General features: G+C 51.3%; 1 protein-coding gene across 6 annotated transcripts in view; it reads right to left on the bottom strand.

The window, feature by feature from the left end:
* Positions 1–21,381, bottom strand: part of ITSN2 (intersectin 2) — a 105,481-nt gene that overhangs the window by 62,587 nt on the left and 21,513 nt on the right. For 5 of the 6 annotated variants that reach the window (XM_027858014.1, XM_027858012.1, XM_027858016.1 and 2 more), the window contains exons 2-10: positions 14,906–14,968; positions 13,480–13,572; positions 12,535–12,598; positions 8,047–8,210; positions 5,979–6,182; positions 5,792–5,888; positions 4,941–5,080; positions 1,966–2,029; positions 1,055–1,192 (exon numbers count right to left, since the gene is read on the bottom strand). In XM_027858014.1, coding sequence (XP_027713815.1) covers positions 1,055–1,192; positions 1,966–2,029; positions 4,941–5,080; positions 5,792–5,888; positions 5,979–6,182; positions 8,047–8,210; positions 12,535–12,598; positions 13,480–13,572; positions 14,906–14,936 — 995 coding nt within the window. In that variant the 5' untranslated portion in view covers positions 14,937–14,968. Of the gene's footprint in view, positions 1–1,054; positions 1,193–1,965; positions 2,030–4,940; positions 5,081–5,791; positions 5,889–5,978; positions 6,183–8,046; positions 8,211–8,636; positions 8,785–12,534; positions 12,599–13,479; positions 13,573–14,905; positions 14,969–21,381 lie in introns of those variants that run through there. The other variant, XM_027858015.1, reaches the window with a different exon arrangement.

Raw genomic sequence — 21,381 nt, 5'->3', positions numbered from 1 at the left:
GTGGCCCCCGAGGTGTCCATAGCCCACAGCGGAGCAACCCTGGAACCTTTCCTCTGCGTCAACCACTCAACTCCCGCCGTCAGCTGTGGAGGCACACCTGAAATGTGGTGCCCACCTCAGCTCTACCTGTGGTCACTGGGCCAGTTCCCTCATCCGCCCCAGTCATGCTATGCCCCCACAGACTGGACGGTTCTTCTCAGCTGCCACTTTGGCTTGTCCCAGTGGGCTCACTGCCATCACTACCACTGCCCTTCGACAGTTAGGTCTTATAAGCCTAACAGTGATTCAGTACCCACCAAGACAGATTAAATTAACCTCCTGTGCCATGTGACTGGTCACTACTGTGATGACCCTGCAGTAAGTCTGTCCCTCACTGATGGAGGCCTTGCCTCATGCAATGTCCATCACAAACCCCTGCCTCCCCTCCAAACCTCTGTGAAGATCCTCCAGCACGCTCAGGCCTGGGATGCCTGAGGGCTGGCACCTTGTGCTATTGCCGGGTGACCTCCACACATCTCGGATACAGCCTAGACTGCTTCAGGGTTAGAAAGGGGCTGCCCCTAGTCTGTACCCACAATGAGTCTCTCTCCTTCTGTCTCCCCATTTCTCATCCGTCTCTGTCTCCGTATGTCTGTCTCTCACCATCTGGATTCGCTCAATGGTGGTGTTTCATGATTCTAAGTCATAAAGTATGGCCAAAAGAATTCTGAATTCAAAAGACATTTGTTAAGGGCCAATCATGCGCCTGGCCTTGGGAGTATGTAGACAGACATGAAATGGCAACTGCCTTCAAATGGCTTATATTCCACCACAGATACACTGGACAGATGAGCACATCAAGAGTGAGGACAAAGTACATTTTGAGGGGTGTGTGCTGTGTGGGGCAGATCACTAACACCTCTGATGGTCAGTCAACTCGGCCCCTTGGGTGTTTTATGGAGAGCGTCACCCAAATGTGGACCCCCCCCCCCACATTACTGAACCTCACCTCACTCAAGAGGTTCTGCAGTGTTGCCCTGGCAACAGCCAACTGCCACGTGTCTGGTTCACTCACCTGAAAGGAGGCGGCACCAGCTCCGGAGGCAAGGTCAGAGGCAACGGCTGCCCAGCTCTGGCCATGTCGGTCAGATGCATGGCCAGAATAAACTCTTCCGCTTTGAGCTGACCATCTCCATCCACATCGGCCAGGTTCCTGAAGGAAATAGGGGTTCAGGTAAATCAGGTAAAAGGAGGAATCACAAGAGGGGTGACAACATCAACAAAACAAAGAAGCTGCTGCCCTCCAGGGACGACCCCTCCTGGCGTCCAGCCTGTTATTACTACTGTTTTACAGCCCGAGAAGCCTGAAGCCTGGTGCCCACGGCGACTCGGGCGTCCAAGGAACAATGAAGGAAAACAGTTTTACTTCCTTTCCAGCGGCTACACAAACCCTAAAGGGGTGCAGAGCACACTCAGCTTTGGTCTCAGCCTCTCCAGTGCCCAGGACAGCGCTCTGCCCAGCCTGGCACCTCCTGAGCATGCCGAGAAAGTCAAGGTGGAATTGCTTTTCAATGCCTCCTCTGAAAAGTCTGGTGGACAACGCCGTCACTAGCCACAAAGCCTCCAAGCCCAGCTAGGCCTGTGGGCCAACCCCCTCGTTTCCAAGAGAGAGCCCAGGGCACCTGGCAACCAGCTCCCTGAACATGTGGAGAAAATGGAGTCTAAGGCAACGGGTTCAAATATCTATCAATTCTGTGACCTCATCCCTCTGAGATGGGATTTTATCAAGGGAGTTTTCCGGGTGCTTTGATGTCAAGTGAGGGGGTTGGCTTGGTGGTACCCCTAAGATACTTTACAAAAACAAAATGCTACTGATACAAAGAAATCTCAAAGACTCTGCCCCTTTCAAGGCTCAAGGCCTCCCCTTTGTGTGGGATTTAGGAAGGCATGACATCCCCTGAGCCTCCCATTAATAACCAAACTCACCAGATCGTAGCCAGCTGGGTTTGAGAAAGATTGGACTGGAGAAGAGCGTTCCGAGCCTGGAGACCTAGCGCATAGGGGAGAGGAGCAGAACATGGCATTAAGGTCTAGAGAACTCCACCCTGGCCTGGACAATACCTCAGGCTAAACCCAAGAACGTGCCCCCAGAGGCCATAGGCCTGGCTCCCTGGGGAGAGACAAAGGGCCAGCAACAGCTGTGGCCCAAGGGCAGAGGCAGGCAAACAAAGCCAACTGCCCTGGGCCACCTCGGCTGAGTGTAGGTGAAAACCCAGGCTCCTTTGCCAGGATGCCATTAGGAAGTCTGGCCATCACCTGGACAGGTATGTGCCAGGTCAGAGGAAGAGGCACTGGCTTTGCTCCCTTGGCATCTCCTGGAGACAATGTGGACTAGAACCTTCAGAAAATGGCTGTGTCAACCTGGCCCCTACCCCCACAGCAAGTGGACAGGGACGACCCGGCCAGGCCCAGCGAGCTACTGTCCTACATCTACGTCCCTTTCTCACACTCCTCAGCACATGGACCTCGCCTCACACCCTGGCATCCGCCTGCTCTCACAAGGCTCACCTTCACTTCACCCTGCTTGACCTCTCCCTTCTGGACATTTTCTCCTCCCCTGGCCGCCCCTTCCCACACGCCAGGCCACTAACTAGGAGTGACCCCAAGGTCTACTAGGTTCTCTTTTCTTTCTATGTCCCTGCACCCAGTACAGTGCCTAATATAGAATAGGTGGTCAGGGAATTCTGGTTGCCTTCAGCGTGTCATGTCGTCAGTGCCCCAGGCTTAACTATCTCTCTGCCTAGCCCCTGCCTCTTTCCTAGGCTCATAAGAAATAGCCAGCAGGGATCTCTGACTCCCTCACCACCCTTCTGTCTAGGGCACCCCCATCCTTTCAGCTGTCCAGTTTTGCCCTCAGCCTTTCTCTCTGCCTGCCTCTACAACGCCAGCCAGAGCCTTTCACTTCATCTACTCTTCTGTCACCTTCACTCCTTCCCTGGATTCCTTCAATGCCTGCCCCCCCCCAAGGGCTCCCTCATCAAGGGTCTGACCTGATCACCCCATGCTCAGTTGCTCTTAAAGCCCTGTCCAGTCTGGCTATAGCCCCTCTTTGGGGGGGGCACTGCAGTGTTCAGTCCTGTCCCCCCACCTCCACACCCCCAGCTGGTGGAAGGCCTTCCATCTCCTTCAGGGTTCCGCTCAAGTACTGCATCCTACAGGAAACTCAACCCAATCCCATCCCCTCCCCTACAAAAGACTGAAGATATCTGGCATGTGACTTTCATATGTACCTGCTGATCTCGGCCAACAGAATCAGGGACTCTGGCTTTTTATTTCTCTGCATTCCCTGCGCCTGGCCCACAGCAGGCACCATACTAGTATGAAGTAGAAGCCTCCACACAGCTCCCCAAACAAGCTTAAGGGGCAAAGGTCTGGCTGCGCCCTTCCCCTCCCCCACAACTCACTGCCTGGAGGCTAAAAGACAAACCTCCCAGACCCCGGGTGCAGTCAGAGGCCCGAGGGCCTGGAACAAACCATTTCTAAAGCCCCTCGTATCCTCCAGGGAACCTTCCCCCTTCCACTGGGAATGAGGGAGGAAAAGGGAGGAGGGGGTGTGTGGGAGGTTGGCCAGGGCAGGGTCACAACTCTACATGCTGGAGAAGGGACTCCATGGCATCTGTCTGGGAAGGGCACGGAGGGCCTTTGATGCCAGTTCTGGAAGCTCTGATCACTCCCGAAAGGGTCCCAGGCTGCCTGATGGCTCACTGCTGGTCCTCTCTGCTGGACAGTCACCGCCCTTCTCCAGCTCCTCAAGGATGGACTCGAACCTGAGTATGGCAGTGCCCGGCCCTCATCTCTTCGCCCTCTACGCGCCCTCCTGAGTCCCATGGGTTCAATCGCTAGTATAATTCAGATTTCAACAGCAGTCCTAAATTCTCCTAGCAATGACCTGCTGGAGAGCTCTCCCCAAAGTTCTGTGGCACCAATAAAAGACAACCCTCTTTTCTCCCCAAAACAAACTCCCTGGCTGAGGATGCCAACACCCTTCGAGTCACCTTGATTCTTGCCTCTTCTTTGCTTCCTATACCCATGTAGCTGCAGAGACTCATTGATTCTCTTTCCCAAGCACATCCCCCATGCACTACTCTCACCTGGTACCTGCCAAAGCTTCCTATCTGGTCTCCCCAAATCACTGATGGGCTCCCCACAGCCTCTAAAGTAAAACACAGGAACCTTGGCCTAGCTCCCCTTCACCCACATTCCACTCTGCCCAAACTGGCACACAGCTACTCTCAGTCAATCAGCAGCTAGCTCCTATCTGCCAGGCACGGTGCTGGGCGCTCTCTAGAGAGAAGGTGGTGTTCCATGCCGTGAGGATGGAAAGGGAGGATGGGGCCGGATGAGGGGCTTCTCTAAAACGAGATGCTTGGCATAGTGCCCAGAGCTCAGAAAGTGCTTCAGAAAAGCTTACCCCCCTTCCTTCTCTGGCCCCTCCTCAGGCTAACAGGAAGCCAGCCAGACTTGCGCGTCAGTAGCCATGGGAGCACCTGGGGCTTTGGTGCTCCATTTCCCCCTTTCCTCACCTTTACCCTGGCTGTCTCCTTCCAAAGCTCATTCAGGGCTACCTCTAACACTAGGCCATTCCATATGCCCATCCAGGTGTCAGGATATAAATCAGGCCTAGTACCCCTGTCAGAGCAATATGGGCTTCTCAGAAGGCCATTGTGGCCTTTGAGTACCTAGGAACCCTTGGCCAAGGTCCAGTAGAGGCCCTCCACCTCACAATGTGCTGAACAGATTCCCAATCTGACCTCCGACTCCCTGGATCAAAATGAGGCACCTGGCTGTGTACGATGAAATTCTGACAAAGGAGTCACATCATCATTTTAAAGAAAACGACATTTAAATGTTCAGCTCCAAAAAGAGAGCCCCACCGTCTTCACCAGGCCAGCCTTGCTCACCTGACAGGTAGCCTGTCATGCCTTTATCCAAGCTGTTGAACTTCTGGCGGTACTTCAGTCTCGAGGGCTGCGGGACGGCCCAGTCAGAGGTTCCAGCTTTCGGCGAGCCCCCCGTCAGAGAAGCCGTGGAGGACGTGGAGCTGCAGGGAAGAGAAGCAGGGAAGCTGTGTAGCAGCCCTCCCCATGCGGGCCCAGAGGTAAGGGCCAGCTCCCGAGGCTCGAGGCTCGAGGCTCAGACAGTGCTGGAATGGCCACATGCTCAGGAGCCCAGACTCTGCAAGAGAAGCCTGTCAGAAAGGAGGGCCTAGAGGGGAGGGGGAGGGCAAGTGTCCGCCCTGATGGGTGACAGCACACTAAGCAGAATCGATCAATGAAAACAGGACATTCATGTCCAAACGTCTTCAGACACCCTGTGATTGTTTGATGTGGTACATACTTTTAGGAGCTTTCAAACATTTCCTGGACAACAGCTGGACAAGAGACCTCAAGAGTAATGATGTTTTATTGTAGGGATGGGGTCTTGTAAACAGACAGTGTTTTTTTCCTATGCAAAATTTAAATAGTACGTTGACACAAAATTAACCTGCATAACTACTAAAGGTTTTGGGAAAAGTGTCTTGGGGGTTGGGTTTTTCGGGGAGTGGAAGAGGGTACAGAGCCACCCTCTCTTTTTTCCAATCTAAAATGACAACTCAAAAATGTCAGAGCACAACAGAAAGCCCCAGTGCTCCATTACCGGCCGCACTGCTATCACCACAGAAGACCAAACGGGGACTTGGGGACACTCAATGCCTGGAAGAAGCCCTCAGAGAAGGAAAACGGGGGCACCGAGGGCCTCACAGAGCTCATACCTGCTCGATCCCAAGTCGATCAGGGACTGGGCCTTCTGGATACAAGAACCCCCAAAGCTGCCCATCAAAAGACCATAGGATGATGTGTGAGGCAAGGCTGAAAGAAAGAAGCAGCAGGTGTGTCCTTGCTGGACGCTCCCCAACAGGGACCCCCAAACGCCACCCAGCCACACTCCACGGCACTTACTGGCTGAGGAGAAGGGGGCAGCCATGGGCTGGAGCAGAGCAGCAGTTCCATTGGGCAATGATGATGTACTAACGGAGGGCACCAGGGGGGCGGGCATCCCCAAGGGAGGAAGGGAAGTGACGGAAGGCCTTGAGGACACAGGTGCCATGGGTGCGGCCGGGGGCACACACTGAGGGATGGACAGGTTGGGCATGCTTCCCATTCCTGTGGGGGACACACCAGACCTCTGGTGAGACTGACTGCTCTCTGCTCATGACTCAAACCCTAAGAGAATGATGCATTTCTAAAGAGCGGCCCAAAGCCACCGCCGCAGACCCCGGCCCCTGGAAGGGAGCCGAGCCCTGCACGGGCTCATCTCTGACACCCTCGCCCTCGCCTGCCTGATAAGGCTATGTACACTCCATCCTCCACCAAATGTTCTCTTCCTCTCAAGGAGTGTTCTGGACTCCCTACAGCAGAACATGGTGCCAGGGGATGCCCCAATGGTTGCCTGTACACAGGCAAGCCCTCTATGCAAAGGCTAGGCCCCGCAATTACTTTCTCTGCCGAGAGCTGCTCATAGGAACAGGGATGCCTCAAAAGGACCATTCATTTCGCTGGCTTTGGGATACAGTGAAGGACAAGTGGAATGTAAAAAGAACTGGTTCAGTTGAACAAAGGGTGTGGCCAACATCTGTGCACAGGACAGAGGGGCTGGAATGAACCAGAAATCACCCAGTGCCATCTTCCTAATTTCCAAAGGGAGAAAGGAGAGCAGAGGCTCTAGGAGATGCACAAACACACAGAAGGGCAGACAGACAAGCCATCTCCATGCGCAGGTGTGGGTGCGAGGGCTGGCCACCCTTTTCAGAAAGGAGCATGGAAGGACATGGTGGCTGGTCTTCTGGACTCTGTGTCCAGTCCTAGGAGAGGATAAGAGTCTCTCGGATTGGCTTCTTACAGAAGGGAGGAAAAATGGGGCATGCCCTAAGAATGATGCCAGGCTCACCCATGACCCTGACGGGGAAGAGCCACCATACCCTGGCAGAGCTGGGGGCTGCCTTCTCACACAAGAGTCAATGGCTTCAAGCAAGGCCTTTGCGTCTTGGGCACGAGACGGCCTAGGACATTTATGGAAGATCTCTGTGGGGAACACGCGGTCAGACTCTCCTCATGGGCTCACTCTAACTCTTCACTATAAGTAACTGATGGGTGAGGAAGGGGGCCCCAGTGCCCCACCATGCTTACTATGCCGCCTTGTACAATGACTATCACTATCGAGTGAGGTCTAAAAGCAATGGATGCTCGCTGAGGTTTCTGCCAAGCCCCTGGAGACCCTGAGGATGAGGCTTGCCCACTGGGGGCCGGGCTGCTCACTGAGTCACTGTGGCGGCAGCCTATGTGACCATGGGAGTTTCTGTACAGTGCTGCCAGGTGCCAACCCTGGGGTGACGACACAGGAGGCCAGGACTGAGGGCAGTCAACCGGGTCCCTGTGGGACTGAGCCGTGGTCCCTGCCCACCGGATGGGTTCTCCGGGAACAAGGTTCAGCAAGCCAAGCCATGCATGGCCTTGGCTCCGTGGGGAGAAAGGCTCCCACAGAAGCGGCAGGTTCTAGTTGACGGCCAGCAGCAGACCTGCTCAAAGACTGAGCACGTCTGAAGACCCCCGGAAGACACCATCAGCATGAGCTGCCTTCATTAAAGTCCTCACTACTTTGGGCCCCCAGGTGATGGCTGGAAACAGTCTGTGGATGTTCCAGGGCTGTCTGACTCCATGCACTGTGGGCCCTACATAAGACATGGCGACAGCTGGATGTAAGAGGGTGGTCACTGGTCTTGTTTTTTTTCTGGCAAACCTTTCAATGGGAACGCTGGGGTCACGGCTGCTATTTGGGAGCAGAGCTCTGTAAGGAATGATACCACTGGGGAAGGGACCTCCTTGCCACCCACTGGCTGCCTAATCCTGACCCTAACCCTCCCTGGGGGGGACCAGATGGTGCCCAAGACTCCTTCGAGCCAGGCCAGGCTCAGATCCACTGAAATGGGCAGATTTGAGGGGAAGTGTAGCCAACGGCATCCCCAGCTACCAAAGCGCGCAGACGCCAAGGGGGAGAACACAGGCGGCTGCTTCATGACAGGAGGCAATGACGGAGGCAGGCGCTGCCCTTGGAGCGTCAGTTTAATGAGCTTCATGGCTATGGAGAACTCCTGCTGGTCCATCTTCCCGTCTTTATTCAGGTCTGATAACGCCCTGAGAGCAAAGAGAAAAGGAGTTTACTTAAGAAGGGCGTGACAAGAGAAATGTGCTCTGTACCTACTTTGTCCTTAGAGTTAAGGGTTCAATGACGCCAAAGAACAACTGTTAACAACACTGACAAGAGAAGGGGCATTTCTGCTTCCTCGTGGCAGCCCCCCACCCTGCTCCCAAGCACCGGGGCGCCTTCTTGACCCCCAACCTCAACCCCCACTGCGCAGTCCTCGGCGCTGGAGAAACAAAAAGAATGCTCTCACCCGCGCCCAGCCCCCCTGAGGGGCCCCAGGCCACACATCTGTCAGCTGATCCTCATCCAAAGGGACTGAGGTCTGAGCAGCACGGAGGACCAAGAAATGACCATGGCCTTATTTCTGACAGTCTGGCCCCTCTGGACGCAGCCTAAAACTGACGAATCTGTCTCACCTTGTCTTGTGCCGTGCTGTGTCACTGGACAAGGGCACAAACCTCCTGCCTGGGCTGCTTTCTCACACTGTTCACTCAAGACTGAGCTTGGGGTCTACTCAGATTGCCAGAGCCTTCTCAGACAGACCGTTATCTTCCCATGTCATACCTAAAAAGGTGTAAGGACAAGACTTTCCTTTCCCTCTCACTAATTTCATTGCTTTCTATGTGGCCCAATGTTCTGGTCTCAACGGCAGCTGTCCTAGTTTCAAATGCTAATGTGATACTCTACATCATCATCCAAGGTCTTGCTAAAAGTGCCCAAAGGCCTGGGCCAGGCAGATCCTTGGAGCCCTCCACTGGAGACCTTGCTTTGCAGACTCTACTTGCCCCACTGACAACACAGCCTCAGTGTCCACTCTCCGGGTGTCTGCAGGAGCCGGAGCAGGATCAAGGCCACCTCTGTGCTCTCCTTGCCCAGGAGAGGCTCTGCCAAACAAACATGGTGCTACCGTCCAGGGAAACTAGGCCTTTGGCATTAGCTGGAGCTGCCAGTTCAGTGATGCTAACAAAGGAAAGAAGGCTCTTTGGTAGACAAAGCTTCACTGACTGTCCCTTTAATCACGTCCTGGGCCAGGAGTCATGGTGTCCGTTCCTGCCCCTCTTTTGAACAGTAGGACAAATGTAACAGGGAACAATGCATAGTCCAACACAGAACTACGAGAAAAGGGGAGAGAGTGGTACCAAGGATCAGGGGAAAAGGAGCAGGGGGCCATAAGGGACTCCCCCGCCCGGCTGATAGGCTGCTGCAAGGAGGGGCAACACCACCCCCTCCCCCCCAGGACTGTGGGAAGGACCCATTTTTTCTTGGGGCATATTTTGGGAAGGATTGTGGCAAGCTGGAATGCACCCAGCAGAGGGTGACCACTATGGGAAGAACACTTAGAAATCATGCTCCAAGACAGTTAGATTTCCTGGGAATGTTTAGCCTGGGGTCAAAGGGGAGAGGGCAGAGATATGCAAAGATGCAGAAAGAATGTCCCTCTTCAAATATCTGTGTTAATAGGTGAGGTTAAGCCCATGTGACTGGACTTCAGGGGCTGCTACAGCTCAGCCGCAGGGTAGACCTCTACACCTGGATGGACTGACTTGCCTGGGGTCCAGGCCACAGGGGCTGCTCTGGCTGGGGAGGAGATGGCTGGGCCACCGCAGGAAGAGAGAGCTGGCAATGAGTCAAGGCCAATTCTAGGGAAGAACATTCGCTTCCAGCTCCAGGCCCCATGGAAGAGGAGGACCCTGATGCTGCTCTGGGCTACCACAGGTGGGTCTAGAATCAAACAGGAGGAGGAGGAGGAAGAGGAAGAGGAAGAGGAGGGGGTGGGGAAGAGAGGAGGGGGACGGGGATGGGACAGAAAAAAGGAGGACCCTGATGCTGCTCTGGGAGGGCTGAGGACCAGGGTTAGGTCTTTTATCTGAATGGGTCCAGAATCAAACAGGAGGAGGAAGAGGAGGAAGAAGAAGGCAGGGATGACTGTCTTTGGGGAAATGCTCAGGACTTTTGCTGGTCTCAGCTTCTCCTTGAACCAAGGGTCCAACCCATTCCAGCCATGCTCCCCAGCCATGAGCTGCTCAACACCAGGCCCCCAGAGACATTCAGCTGCAGGTCACTCACAGTGCCCTGGAGAGGTATGTGCCAGCGGAGAGAGAGCTGGAACACAGCCACAGAAGAAATGCCATCCAGGATGACCTTGGGGAGTGAGTGACCAGGAGGGGAAAACAAGGGAATCACCAGAGGCCAGCTTGGGGACACTAAACTCATCTAGGCGATGGCAAGAGACCCAGACGGAGGCGTGGGCAGGCTGGAAAGGCGTGAGCAAGGGCGTGAGCATGGCAGGGAATCCTGGGGGGCTACAAGGGGCTGAGCCTCTGTCCAGACACCTCCAGTGAGAGGCAGGCCCATTACACTCTGGGACAACTACTCAGCATGGTTTCGGAGGCCCACCCCATGTGAATATGGGAGCTCTCCTTGACCCCAAACTGGGACCACTTGAAGGCAGCGACTGCCCTTTTTCTGGAGCAGTGACCCTAAGCCCCTTCAAGCCTCCTTTGTCCTCCAACATATGGGCTGCGGATCTTCCCTCCCCATGCAGGGGGCAGGTCCTCCACGATGGCCCTCTCCTATCTCCTCTGGCCGGCTGACCCATGCCTCCTCTCCAGATCTGCTGGCTCTGATGGCCACAAAGGAGGCTAAACCCTTCTTGGGCACTTTCACAGCTGAACTCCTTGCCAAGCCTTTGCCTGCTGCCTCTTGGCTGTTTCTCAGTTTCAAACTTCACTCAAATGTTCCCTGTAAGGTCACCGGGGGCGGCCTTTATGCAGGGCTCGTCCTTTCTAGCCTCTCCACAGCAGACCTCTGACCCCACAGACCGCCATCTTCCTAGAAAGCCTAGTAGTTCTCTGGGGAGGTTCTGCTCCTATTCCCTTTTCATCTTTTTGTTTCATTTCTTCTGGGCACTCTGGCAGTCCCAGGCCTGGCCTTCTCTGAGATCTTCCCTTGGCTTGCTCTCGGGCCACAGCCTTTCTGTACTGGGCTTCACACTTTGTGCTCGGCACATACTCTGCTCCCTCTGGCCCTCGGGATGCAGTGGGCAGACCCTGCTTGAGGCCTGACAGATGCCGGGCTAGGACAAGGGCCACTTTTCTGCAGGAATTCCCCAGTCTCCTGGTTCTGGTTTTGGCCTTGGCTCTTTCTGTGTGCACAGCTCTGAACCTGGCATGCTGCCATCCCAACCCGATGCTGATGACTGGGTGGGCAGCAGGTCCCCACAGTTCGCGACTGCCTGGCCCTCCCTCTGGCTGTGGTTCGGGTGCCTGGACAACGCATCATTCACACGTGGTCTGTCCTGGGCCGCCTTCCATTGACTCTGGCTTCTCTCTGCTTAGAGGTCCCCCAGGGCTCCAGGGATTTGGTGCGCGATCCAGGCTGGCACTGCAGACCTCTGCACTGGGTCTCTGGTTTTCTTTCTGATTGCTCTTTCTGGGGCATTTTTAGCGTTACTGGGCTCCAGGCTGGGGATGTGGTCTCAAGAGCTGCCAAAGACTGCTCATTGCCTCTGTCTGTCCCTTCTACATCAGGCTCAGGTGATCTACAAGTCCAGAAGACCTGCAGACTCCAGGCTTGTACCAAAGTGTTTCTAGGCGTATCTGAATTTGGATTTCCTCTCCTTGAGGGGGAGGGCTGTCTTTGCCTCTCTTTGTATACCCGGTGCTTAGCAGAGCACCTGGCACACAGCAGGCACCTAATAAATGCTTACTACCTGGCTGATATCAAGCAAGGATTAATGGACAAAGGTATGCAAAGAAGACTGGACATTCCCAAGAGGGGGGTAACGAAAAAACCAAGAACTCAGATATGGAAAAGCTATAGAGGGAGGAAAAATTTCTCCAGGAGCTAAAGATGGCAGAATGAGCACAAAAAAAATCTGAAAGATTCTAAAAGTAACTGAGAAATAAAGAACTCTGCAGACAAAGTATGGAGATGGCATACTACAGAATCGGAGCAGCTGCTGGAGGACAGGAAGGGCTCCTCTTCAGAAGACAGGGTTCAGGGGACCGAGAGAGGTTCTCAAGTGTGCCATCGAGGCAGAAATTGGCCAGGAAACTCCTCCCTAGCACTGGTGCTGTCCTGGCAGGGGTGCCCAATGGCCAGAGCTCTCTGAGGGCCCCTCAGCCCCAAAGTTCTGCTGGCATCTTCTGTCAGTCAGAAGAATTTCCTCAACAATAGCCACAATCTCTCCTTTTGGTTTTCAACTAGTACAGTGAAATGCAGGTCCTAACTTGTCTGCTCTAACAAGCTTCATCCGAAAAACAGCAATCACCCATCTCTAAATATTCCAATCAAAAAAGAAAGATGCTTTACCATATTTCAGCTAAAACAGGAGCTGGGAGGCCAGACTGTAAGAAGAAACCACGTGCTTGATCACCTGCAGCATAAACAAGAATGAAAATTAGCCCCTGACCTCAGCAATCAATAGGCCAATTGATACACATTTATGAGTGGTGCTCTGTACCACACACACGGCATAAGGCCCAGAGTACGCCAAGACCAAACCAAAACAAGTCCAGTCTTCAAAGCTCTTGGGGGATGGGTCCTGGAAAGCTGGCAAGACGTGGGCATAACACTGAAGGAAGCCTAGCATCTGAAGAGGCAGAGGCCCAAAGGCCAGGGGGGATGCGTGGGGAGGGGAGGCAGGAGGGAACCAAGGTTGCTGATTAAAGATGGGGGCATGGCACCGCAGTGAGGGACTTGTGTGTAATTATGGACCCCTTGCACAGAATATCATGACAAAGACCTGAGTGCGCATCTACCTTTACACATCCTAGAGGTGTGAGCCCCTCTCTACCTCTGTACCTTGACCTTCCCAGGGGGTGCTAAGGATCAAAGGAGATCCTACTTGTAAAGTGAGCCCACTGCCTGGCACACAGTAGGTGCTTTATCAAGGTGGGTTTCCTCCCCTTTGCCCTTCCCAAAGCAGCCTTCTGTGTAACCAACAATCCACATTTACCCAGAATTTCCTTTATCAGTGGTTCCCAACCAATCTGAGATGGACATCTGGCTGAACCATTTTATAAGTTAGCAAAACAGACTTGATGACAGCCAGTCTCCAGGTAATATACAGAAAGAGGGCATGAAAAACTCAGAGGAACTCAGGGAGCCTCTCGTACAAACTGACACAGAGGGAAGAAAGAAACCCTCTGAGCTCAGCTCATCCACTCCGGGCAGGGAGCTGGCGGACATGGGCAGGCCCGGCCAGATGCCACCACCACAGAGGAGCGAGGTGACGTCAGCAGTGTCCCCACTGACCTGTGATGTGTCCTCCAGCTGGTCGGAGGCTGTCAAACTGTTTATCATGCTTGGTTCGCTCTTCTGAGGTGATCGCCCACATGTTAGGGCCGCCTGAAAACACACAGGGAATTTTTTACAACATGACTAATTTGAAAATATGTTGAACAGAAATGTATCTGTAGAGCCTATATCAGATTGCACACTGTCTTGGGGAGGGAAGCGGCGAAAATTTAAAACTCAAAAGCTTATGGAAGTGAATGATGAAAATTAAAAAGAGAAAGATCCATTGTTATTTGTTTTAACATTTATTAAAATGTTTGTTTTGATATGGAAAAGAAAAACACACAGAGAAGACACAGCCATAAGACACTGCTGACTGGGAGTGAAACATCCCCCCCAGAGCTGAAAACCAGCCATTGGCGGGGGATGGATGGTACAGCATGACTGGGAAGGGCTAAGCTAGATACTGGCCAAAGTCAATGACAGAAAACAGACATCCATCTGCCACAGCTTCCACCCTGAGGGTTAGCTCCTAAATATGGAAGAGGAAGGGGAGGAGCAGAGGGAGGGGGAGGACGAGGGAGAGGAGGAAGAAGAGGAGGAGGAGGAGAAAGGAGGTGGAGGAGGGAGAGAAGGGAGAAAAGGAGCGAGAGGAGAGAGAGGAGAGGGAGGAGAAGGAGGAGGGGGAGGATGGAGGAGGAGTGAGAGGGGAGGAGAGAGGGGAAGGAGGAGAGACAGAAGGGGGAAGAAGGAGGGGGAGAAGAGGGAGGGGGAGTAGGAAAGGGAGGAGGAAAAAGGAGGAGGAAGAGGGGAAATAGGAGAGAGAGGAGAGGGAGGGGGAGGAGGGAGAGGAGAAGGAACAGAAGAGGGGGGGAGAGAAGGGGGGAAGGAAGGGAGGGGGAGGGACAGGGGAGAAGAGGGAGGGAGAGGGGAGGAGGGGGAGGAAGAAAATCAGTCTAATAGGGAAAGAGGAGACTCAAAAAGAAGGGAGAAAGCAAGGGGCAGGGGGAGGGCAGCCTGAACAGCAGCAGGGATGGCTTGATGTATTCGTCAGACAGAGAGCATTTTGAGGGGGCGCCCGCTTCTGTCCCCTGAATGCCTGTCCCTGGCAGCCGACTTTGCCCTCACAGACATTGACATCGGGCTTCAAGGGTGGCAGAGCCGCTCTCCCTGGGAAAGGCTGCCACTGTGATCCCGGTGCATCCTGGCACAAGGGCCATGAGTCGTGGGGGGGCCTCCAAGCCTGCCCTCTGATCCAGCTCTGCACAGGCCTCTCTCCCACTGAGCCCCTAGGCTTGAAAGATATGAGGCCAGGGGGCTGGTTGCTGCGTCTAGCGGAGGCAGCACCAGCGAGGGTTAGCTGGAGGTCAGTCCAAGAGCTACCGGGAAAGGTTGCAAACCCCAAAGAAGCAAACAAGTGTGTCCGGTCCCCCCCATGCCTTACCATTCATAACAGCTGGAAATTGAGCCATCATGGTCCCGGTGTTGCCTCAAAGCTTTTGGCCATCTGCAACATGAACAAACACATGGTTCAGGCATCAATAATGACCAATGCCAGGAGGTAGGTCCCCCCTTTATACCCTACTTGGGGCAGGGGCAGGGACAGGCTTGAGATCCTGCTAAACAGGCAAGATTTAAACTAGAGGGTGGAGGGGGTGGCAGAGGATTCTGACAGCAATAGAAAGAATGAGCTTAAAGAGAAGCCAGGATTTGCTCACAATGAATACTCGGAAAGGTGCAAAATGTCTACAGACAGCTACGTGTCTGGATCTGGCATGCTGGAGCTGTGGTCCAGATGGACAAAGCCAAAGGTCCCCTCTGGCTTGGACAGAATCCCAGAGGAGCCAGAATGCCCCAAAGAAGAGTCCCGTACTGCTGCCGGCCCTCCTGGCACCATCCCTCCATCCACCAACAAGCATATCGATCGTGCACATTGATTACACTGCTGGGTGCTGGGGAGACCAACGACATTCTCCCTGCCCTATCTAAAATGTCAGCTAAATCTATAGGAAATAAACAGCAGGTCATTTTGGTAGGGAGCAAGGCAGGGAGAGAATTAGGAAACACCGAATGCGGGAGGCACTGGGCTGAATATTAAAAGAAACAAAGGACTGTGAGAGGCAGAAGTGAGGGTCAAGAGCACCCTAGGCTCAGGAGACAACGAATGCTGAGGCAGAGACGTGGGGCCAGGTCAGGACAACAGAGGACTTTCTATCGAATGTGGAGGGAGTAGAGCCCTAAGGAGGGGGGCTAGTTGGGGGAGGGGAGAAAAGGGGAGGAAGAGGCTGGGGGAATAGTTCATGCAAGAGGTCCCCAGGGCCTGCACCAGCATGGCTGAGGGAAGAGCGTTAGACAGATGAGAGGAAAGGCTGGCAGAATGACTGGCCCAGTGGGGTCAGACTGGAGGGAAGAAGGAAGTCGGGATGAGAAGAGAAGGTAGCCAGACCTGCTCCTCAGGTCCGACGCACTGTCCCATCCAGGAGAAGCTGAGGTGGGGCTCTTTCCTGCTCCCCAGTCACTGCCCCAGTCTGGAGCACTGGCCTGCTGAAGCTGTGGTGACTTACAGCTCCTGTAAGGAGGCTTTCATCCCCAGGGACCTGGCTATAAATACTTTTGGAATGATGTGAACCATTGATAAGGCCGCTGAGCATTCCTGCTCAGTTACGGCATAACTTGTCTGGAGAAGCCAATCTTGGTCTCCTGAGGGAATGGGGGTGGGACAGGTGGAAGCTAGCACAGTCCAGGGACAGGGCAGAGTGGGAGGGTGTGGGGAGGTACGGTGGGCGTGACACTGTTGGACAAGCTCCAAGCCAGCTTATCATGGAGCCCATGGCAATACTGTCTATCTTCCCATCCTCTGACATCCTTTGGGATCCTCCCCCAACTCCCACTTTGGAGACCAAGGCCTCAGAGGTTTCTTACTCTTCCCTTAAGACACATAAGTCACATAAAGTTAGAGGACAATCACTCAGGTCGCACACCAAAGAGAATGTGATGAGTTCTTTCTCTCATGACATCAAACTCCATGATGGATTGAAATGAGAGACAGCCACAAGCTTACAATGACTGTCTATTTATGAGGATCATGGGTTCTTACAACTCAAGCCAGAAGAGATGGAGAAACTGAGGCCCAGGGAGGTTAAGTCACTTGCCCAAGGTCACATAGATGCTATGGGAGAAACAGAGTTTATATGTCCTGTAGGCAATATTCAATCACAGAAGCCAGTCCCTATTTGATTACTCAGGATAACAATGGATAATCTGGGTAGATTTGGTATAGTCATTACCTATTTTGCATGCATTGCCAATTTTCTCTGATCTCATAATGATGTTGACAAGGCTCTGTGTCTCTCTAAAGGATGAGAGCTGGCCCCAGACCAAATGTGCATTCCCCAAACTCAGACAAAGAGCCAGAGAACTAGAGACAGCTTCATTTCAATAGCTGAGTGTGGAGAATGCTTCTAAACTTAGCAGTTGTGAACAGCAGCTATCTTACCAAACTCTCAATCTGTTCACATTAAAAGAGGGGGAAAAAGACCCTTGGGCAGGAATGAAGAACTTTTTTCCTAATGACACACATACCTACAAAAAGCGATGTCCTTAGAATTTAAGATGAAGAAGTAAAGGTCATCATTTTAAATTCCCTACCCCCTCCAAATTGATTTTACTGTACTTCAACTTGATTTTACAAGCAGCACAGAGGGAATAACTTCCTTGCCTAACAAAGAAGAGAAGAGAGAAGGATGACACCGGGGGGCATGTGGGAGCCCTTCTTGTCCTGGTAACCCCCTGCAGAGCTATCCAAGTGAAGAGACTTGGCATGGCCTTGCCCTCAGGATCTCAGACAAAAAGGCCTTTGCCTACTAGAGGCATGAGGTCAACCTTTTTAGACCTCACGCCCTTGCAAAGGACATGGTGGAAAAATGAAGGTTTCTTTCATATTGAGTTGAACTGAATGTTGAATTTTGAAATTCTAAGCCTCCTGTGCATGTGGGCTTTTAGTCTTGGAAATCTTCGGAGATCCCCAAAAGCTGGATGGGATCAGACACTTGTTCATTTCTTCTTCTGTTTCCCCAATACTCTGCAGACCTAAAGAGGCCTTTGTTAGATCCTTCAAAGTTTCCAGTGTCTTCATCTTTGTTCCTGCGGGGCTGTGGCTGATGGTCCCTAACGTACAATCACTCCTTTTCATGCTACCCCAGGTCACATCGAGATCAACCTGAAGGCTCTATCATGGATGTCCCCATCCTCAGTAAGATGAGGCCAAGGAAGGCAAGGCAGGCAGTGAGTTCCATAAGTAGGTGCTAGAGTGAATTAGCCTTGGCAGCAGTGTGCTCAAGGGCCTCCCATTTTAATGGGGAGATAAGGAATAACCAGGCAAGCCACTATGTCCATACAAGGCATATACAGTGTATAATGTCTCAACGTAACTGGGACCTACCACATGTGAGGCACTAACGGTTGGGGCTGGAAAAGGCTTGCTGGTGATGCCATAAGCAAATTAGGAGAGCATGGAATAGTTTACCTGTCAGTATGAATAAGGGAAGAATTTAGGACCAAACAAGAGATAGAGAGCATTATGAAATGTAAAATGGATCATTTTGATTACATAAAATTAAAAATTCTGCACAAAGAAAACCAATGCAACCAAAAGTAGAAGGAAAGGAGAAAACTTGGGAAAATTTCTTTACAGCAAATATCTCTGATAAAGGTCTCATTTCTCAAATATATAGAGAACTGAGTCATTCCTCAATTGATAAATGGTCAAAGGATACGGATAGGTAGTTTTCAGACAAAGACAGCAAAGTTATCTATAGTCATATGAAAAAAATGCTCTAAATCATTATTGAATAGAGAAATGCAGATTAAAACAACTCTGAGGTATCACGTCATACCTATCAGATTGGTTGATATTACAAAAAAAGGAAATGTTGGATGTGGATAAACTGGGATACTAGTGCACTCTTGGTGGAGTTGTGAACTGATCCAACCATTCTGGAGAACATTTTGGAACCATGCCCAAAGGGCTATAAAACTTTGCACCTTTGATCTAGCAATACCACTGACAGGCCTGTATCCCAAAGACATTCAAAAAAAGAGAAAAGGACCTGTTTGTACAAAAATATTTACAGCAGCTCTTTTTACAGTAGCTAAGAATTGGAAACTGAGGAGGTGCCCATTAATAGGGGAATGGCTGAACAAGCTGTGGTATATGAATGTAATGGAATATTATTGTGCTATAAGAAACAAGCAGGATGATTTCAGAAAGACCAGGAAAGAATTACATGAACTGATATAAAGAGAAGTGAGCAGAACCAGAAGAACATCATGGACAATGATGGACAATGGCCATATTGTTCAATAAAGAATCGTGAATAGCTTAGTTCTTCTCAGCAATACAATGATCCAAGAAAATCCCAAAGGACTCATGATGAAAAATGCTACCCATCCCCAGAGAAAGAACTGATGTTGTCTGAATATAGACTGAAGCATACTATTTTTCACTTTCTTTCTTTCTTTTTCTGTTTGAGTTTTCTTACACAAAATAACTAATATGGAAATGCTTTACATGATTGCACATGCATAACCTGTATCAGATTGCTTACTGTCTCAGGGAAAGGGGAAAAAAGAGAGGGAGGAGGGGATAGAATTTGGAACTTAAAACTTTAAAAAAAAAAAGAATGTAAAAAATTGTTTTTACATGTTATTGGGGGGAAAGTAAAATATTATTTAAGCAAAGAAAATTCATTAAATCAACTCCATCACCGGTCCAGGAAAAAGAAAAGGCCTGTTGGGGGAGATGGGATTTAAGCCCAGTCCCGAAGGAGACTAGGCGCGCAAGCATGAAAAGGGAAGAAGGAGAGCATTGCCAGGATAAAGGCAAGGAAAGGGAGATGGGAGTGTCAGGAGGCCAGTGTCACCAAGTCACAGAGTAGGAAGAGAGGAGTCCAGTGTAAGAACAGGGAAAAGCAGGAAAGGGCCAAGCTGGTGAGGATGCTCTATCTGCTCCTAGAGGTGAGAGGGAGCCTCTGCAGCTGACTGTGGTGGTGGTGATGATGGAGGGGGTGGGGTGACATGACCAGACCTGTATCCATCTTTATCTGAACATCCATTCATCTGCCTATTCATCTATCTATAATTGACTTAAACCTCGAAGAGTAAAAGCCATGCCTCAACTGATAAATGGTCAAAGGATATGAATAGGCAGTTTTCAGAGGAAGAGATCCACACTATCAACAAACCTATAAAAGATGCTTTAATTCACTAATGATTAGAAAAACACAAATTAAAAAATTCTGAAGTATCACCTCAGCAGCATCAGATTAGCAAGGCTGACCAGAGAGGAAATGACAACTGCTGGAGAGGCTGTGGGAAAACAGGCACATTAATTGCACTGCTGGTGGAGCTGTGAACTGGCCTGGACAATCAAGAAAACAGTGTGGAACTCAGCCCAAATTGTGCATACCCTTTGACCCAGTGACACTGCTATGGGACCCCTACCCCAAAGAGATCAAAGAGGAAAATGAGAGAAATTAGGAAAGGAATTAGAGAAAGTTAGTGGAAAAGGGCCCAGATGTACAAAAACATTTAGAGCAGCTTTTTTTGTGGTGGCAAAGAAGTGGAAACTGAGGAGATGCCCATCAACTGGGGGGATGGCGAACAAGTTACTATATGTGAATGTGATGCAATATTATTATGCTGTAAGAAATGAGGAAGAGGATAATTTCAGAGAAATCTGGGAAGACGTAGGAACTGATGCAAAGTAAAGTGAGCAGAACCAGGAGAACAAGTTCTATACAAAAACAAACTTAGGAACTCCGATCAGCACCATGACTAAGCACAGCTCCAGAGGACTACTGCTGAAACAGGCTGCTCACCTACAGATGCAGAGGTGATAGGCTCAAGAGCATAGACTGAAACGTACTTTTCTGGGGAGGGGCAGGGCATAGCTAATGTGAAAATGGATTTTTCTAGGTTCTACACGTTTACAAGTTTTGCTGCTTTTGCCTTCTCAATGGGGAGAAGGGCTGTAGGAGGGAGAGAATTTGAAGCTGAAAATAAAATTTAAAAACAAAGTTCTCTCTGCCACGGGCTCAGTGATTACATCCCTGACTGGGGTACCAGTGACTTGAACTGGCCAGGGGCAGCCAGGTGCTCCTCTCCGTACTTTTCTTGGTTTCAGGCATTGCTGTTTTGTCCTTGGCAGTTCAAAGTTATTCTCCTTTTTTTTTTTTTGGTGAGGCAATCGGGGTTAAGTGACTTGCCCAGGGTCACACAGCTAGTGAGTATCATGTGTGCAAGGTCATATTTGAACTCAGGTCCTCCTGACTCCAGGGCAGGTGCTCTGTCCACTGCGCCATCTAGCTGCCCCAAAGTTATTCTCCTTAGCAAAGAAAAGAGAAACAATACAGGAGCTAGGCAATTCCTCCTCCTGTGACACCCCTTCCTCATGATCCTCTCCTATCTCTTTTGAGCCACTTATTTTTTCTCCATCAAAAAAACAAAACAAAACAAACATGGCAGGGATTTACTAAATGCATACTGACTGGCAGACGGAGGCATTTAAAGTTCTTCACAACATGACCCTTTCTTACACTTTCACCCCCTCCCAGCATCTAGAACCCAACAAGGCTGGCCTATTCGCTGTTCCTCACACATACAACACTCTCCCGCCAACCTCTGCACCTTAGTCCTGGCTGTTTCCCATGCCTGTAACACTCTCCCTCCCAACCAGACAAATCCCAGCTCGGGCACCAACTCCAATACACCTTTCCTAGTGGTGCCAACTGCTGATACCATTCCCACCAAGGTCACCTTCCCTGTACTCTATATGACCAGGAGAACACTGTGCACAGTGTGTAACAATCATCAACTGGGAAAGATGTAGCTACTCTGATCAAGACAATTCCAAAGAATCCA

This window comes from Vombatus ursinus, unplaced genomic scaffold (assembly GCF_900497805.2).
Source record: "Vombatus ursinus unplaced genomic scaffold, bare-nosed wombat genome assembly UNPS02012622.1, whole genome shotgun sequence".
In the NCBI taxonomy this organism is placed as follows: domain Eukaryota; kingdom Metazoa; phylum Chordata; class Mammalia; order Diprotodontia; family Vombatidae; genus Vombatus; species Vombatus ursinus.
This window is presented reverse-complemented; position numbering and strand designations above follow the sequence as displayed.